General features: G+C 45.6%; 1 protein-coding gene across 1 annotated transcript; it reads left to right on the forward strand.

Annotated features, from left to right (window-relative positions):
* Positions 1 to 4,136, forward strand: polr1e (RNA polymerase I subunit E). Its single transcript, XM_024144407.2, is given in 8 exon segments — positions 1 to 246; positions 784 to 980; positions 1,255 to 1,358; positions 1,856 to 1,932; positions 2,074 to 2,159; positions 3,448 to 3,506; positions 3,995 to 4,065; positions 4,067 to 4,136. Coding segments are annotated over 8 exon segments (720 nt in total). The 5' UTR covers positions 1 to 175; the 3' UTR covers positions 4,122 to 4,136.
* Positions 4,137 to 4,415: the final 279 nt, after the last annotated feature.

The raw sequence follows: 4,415 nt of genomic DNA on the forward strand, positions 1-4,415 counted from the left end.
ATAGAGACTCCCACCGTCTGGCGAATACTATCGTTGCTAGCTAAGCTAACTAGCTAGCAAGTCAGCAACTGGATATTTAGTTTGCTAGCTAGTTAGCTACTTGCTAACTTTTGAGAAAGGCTGTGTATAAAAAATAAAAACATTAACACACAGCGATGGCGGTGAAGTAGCTAGCATGACCCCATGTGTGACCGACATTTTGTTTAAAATAACAGCCAAGGACAACAACAAACATCACCTCATGAAGTAATGATTCTGTTTGCTCGCTAGGTGTATGGCTACAATGGCTATTCGTAATGCTGACTACCTAGCTAGATGTGCTAACGTTAACAGTTAAGTTTCCCCTAGAAAGCAGCAAAGCAACATTGATATAACTTGAGGAAACAATAAACGTGATGATAAAAAAACCCCGCAAACAATCAGCTAGCTTGCTAATGTTAGCTACCGGTACCTTGTTGTCGGTGCTACCCCCGGGTCAGCGTGGACAAGCGGGGTTCATCAAGTCCACTAGACCGGACAGAACGAGGACTACCGACGGCTAGGCGGTCGTGTTAGACCGCTAACGCTTCTCCAATGCTCAGTCACATACTCAATATGCGAAACCCTTGTCCGGGAATGTTGTCCGACTGGTTGAACCCCCAAGGACAGACACAACACAGCTAAATAGCTATAACTCCTTGTAGCTACTTTGAACGAATCTAAATTTAGTGTTGTTACCAAAGAGGGTCTTCTCAGGGGGGGGCGGTGGCTGGAGCTAGATGGTTGATGTTTTTCTCCCCCCAGACTCTGTAGGTGGCGCTACAATCACCTCACCGTGTTAACGAGTTGCAGTACCAATCCTTGCCATAGGACGTCGCTGCAGTTTGTGAGGCGAATATCTCTCCGATTGTTTATTGATCCGCGACTGACAACAAACATGGACGCACACTGCACATTGGTTTGCTGTGAAGAGGAGAGAGAAGACGATAAAGCTGTTATTGGTAAATATACTATTTATGTCACAGGCTAATTATTCATTTTAAATACATGTTTAATTACACGATTGCAATTTAAGCGTCTCCAAGCGTTGACAACACTGAAATCCACCCTGTTCCGTAGTACACGTGGGTGCTCTCATGTTAGCGCAGTAACGTTAAATGTATATTTCGGGATTTTATCTACTTCCCAAGAGTCAAATTAACTAATAGTTACCATTTTTGGATACCATTAATGGATACCATACGCATTCATATCAATACCCTTTCTCCTCAACAGTTCAGTTCTCTAACGGCAACCTGAGGAACACACAGCAGCTGGACTTCAGCTTCTATAAGAACGTGGATGAGACCAACCCTAGGAAGAAGAACCGACGCATGCTGGTGAGACCACTACACCTGGTGTAGGGTGACGTTGCCTCTAAAACGCTGATCTTGGATCAGTTTTGGATCTGTGCTCAGGAGCAAAACACTTGAGTTGATAAATATTGGACACTTTGGTAAAAGACCATTCCTTCTTTCTGTGTTTTAAGGCTACTTCCCTCTAACACGGTCTTCTTCCTGTGTTTTAAGGCTACTTCTCTCTGACACGGTCTTCTTCCTGTGTTTTAAGTCTACCTCTCTCTAACAAGGTCTTCTTCCTGTGTTTTAAGGCTACCTCTCTAACACGGTCTTCTTCCTGTGTTTTAAGGCTACCTCTCTAACACGTCTCTTCCTTTGTTTTAAGGCTACCCTCTCTAACACGGTCTTCTTCCTGTGTTTTAAGTCTACCTCTCTCGAACGCGGTCTATTTCCTGTGTTTTAAGGCTACCTCTCTCTAACACGGTCTTCTTCCTGTGTTTTAAGTCTACCTCTCTAACACGGTCTTCTTCCTTGTGCAGGTTGCAGAGTCACAGAGACTCTCCTATGTTGGGAGTAACTTTGGAATAGAATCCCTAAAATGCAACAACCTTTGCAAGTAAGTTTTTATTTCAGCGAGTTAAAAAAATAATATATATATTCAATATTTTCAAGAGCTCAAAACCATGTGTACCAAGTATTTTGTCCTCAGCTGTTTACCAAAACAGTTGCAGGGTCACCATGTGTTATTATGTTCCAGGTATTATGTGGGTGTGCTGAACAAGGAGACCATGAGGATGGAGGTTCACAGCGCTCAACTCTTCAACATGCAGCCCGTCATCCCAGGTACAGATAAAACCCCTCCATGGTGTCAATGTGACGTTCCACCTGCAGCCCGTCATCCCAGGTACAGATAAAACCCCTCCGTGGTGTCAATGTGACGTTCCACCTGCAGCCCGTCATCCCAGGTACAGATAAAACCCCTCCATGGTGTCAATGTGACGTTCCACCTGCAGCCCGTCATCCCAGGTACAGATAAAACCCCTCCCTGGTGTCAATGTGACGTTCCACCTGCAGCCTGTCATCCCAGGTACAGATAAAACCCCTCCATGGTGTCAATGTGACGTTCCTCCTGCAGCCTGTCATCCCAGGTACAGATAAAACCCCTCCATGGTGTCAATGTGACGTTCACCTGCAGCCCGTCATCCCAGGTACAGATAAAACCCCTCCATGGTGTCAATGTGAGGTTCCACCTGCTACACCAGAAACCAATTAGATGTGTTATAATTTAAATCACAAGATAGAAAGGGTCAGCCAATCGAGAATTGAACCTCTTGGACGCTGTCATTGGACGTGAGGCGGGTAGAGTAGAGCAGCTTTCGTTGATAAGGAAACGTTTCCCTCGACGGCTGATGGCTGTAGTGTAGCAGGGTCGTGAGGATACAGAAGGACTACTACCCACAAGCATCAACCACTGAGAGACAATCACACTGGTGGAGATCTGAGAGGATTTTTCCAGCCCTCTGATAGGCTAGGTGGAGGGTTCACCATATTACCTATACTGACGTTTCAATAGGTTGAAACAGGTGAGTTTTTTCCCTGGGACTACAACAGTGTGTACTGAGGGACTGGAGTTGGCCTGTTGGGGGACTGGAGTTGGCCTGTTGGGGGACTGGAGTGGCCTGTTGGGGGGACTGGAGTTGGGCTGTTGGGGGGACTGGAGTTGGGCTGTTGGGAGGACTGGAGTTGGCCTGTTGGGGGGACTGATGGAGTTGAGCTGTTTGGGGGGACTGGAGTTGCCTGTTGGGGGACTGAGTTGGCCTGTTGGAGGACTGGAGTTGGGCAACACTGACCTACACCAATCAAATCTCAGATCTCCACAAGTACCTAGAGGTTGATGTGTGATTGGGTCATCAACTTCTTCTGTTTAAAAAAAAAACAGGCTGGATGAATGGCTGTTGAAAATAAAATGTGTATTTGTCACATGCGCCCAATACAACCGGTGTAGGTAGACCTTACCGTCAAATGCTGACTGACAAGCCTTTAATTAACCAACAGTACAGTGACGTGCTGCGATCGTGTTGAGCTGGAGCGTCATCGCTCTGACTTACTTAACATGTCGTCTGTTTCCCAGGGGAGTCGTCGACAGAGAACGATACGTCCCAGAACACAGATCTTACATACAGGGAAAAGGTACCTTCATTCATTTCTGTTAAAAATAGAACCTGGAACGGTCTACAGTTCTATCAGCCTTGAACATCCTCCCTCCCTTTAGTCTCTGGTCCAGGGATTAGAAGTTTTCCCCCAATACTTCCTGTCAGGTTTTAACACGTTTTAAGTGTTGTTTGGTTACTAAGTCCACTACGGGCTACATTATAAATCTGCATTTTATCACATCAATCATCAGAATGAATAACTAATCCCCCCCCTCCTACAGTGATGTCATTATGGGGTATTGTGATGTCATTACGGGGATTGTGATGTCATTATGTCAGAATGAATAACTAATCCCCCCCTCCTACAGTGATGTCATTATGGGGTATTGTGATGTCATTACGGGGGATTGTGATGTCATTATGTTAATCCCCCCCCCTCCTACAGTGATGTCATTATGGGTATTGTGATGTCATTACGGGGCATTGTGATGTCAGAATGAATAACTAATCCCTCCCCTCCTACAGGTGGACTCTCTGATCGAAGCGTTTGGCACCAACAAGCAGAAGAGAGCTCTGTCTTCCAGGAGGCTGAACCAGTGGCAGTGAGACCCTGCAGAACGCTGTGGCCAAGGCTGCCCACTCCAATCAGTAGACCAGAAGGGCCTGAAAGGTAACACACACACCTGTATATCTACACACACACCTGTATATCTACACACACACCTACAGTACATTTGGGAAGTATTCAGACCCCTTCCCCTTTTCCACATTTTGTCTTATTCCAAAATATATATTTTTTTAATCCTCAAATCGACACACAATACCCCGTAATGACATCACAATACCCCGTAATGACATCACAATACCCCGTAATGACATCACAATACCCCGTAATGACATCACAATACCCCATAATGACATCACAATACCCCATAATGACAAAGCG

Source organism: Salvelinus sp. IW2-2015, unplaced genomic scaffold (assembly GCF_002910315.2).
Source record: "Salvelinus sp. IW2-2015 unplaced genomic scaffold, ASM291031v2 Un_scaffold5188, whole genome shotgun sequence".
Classification (NCBI taxonomy): domain Eukaryota; kingdom Metazoa; phylum Chordata; class Actinopteri; order Salmoniformes; family Salmonidae; genus Salvelinus; species Salvelinus sp. IW2-2015.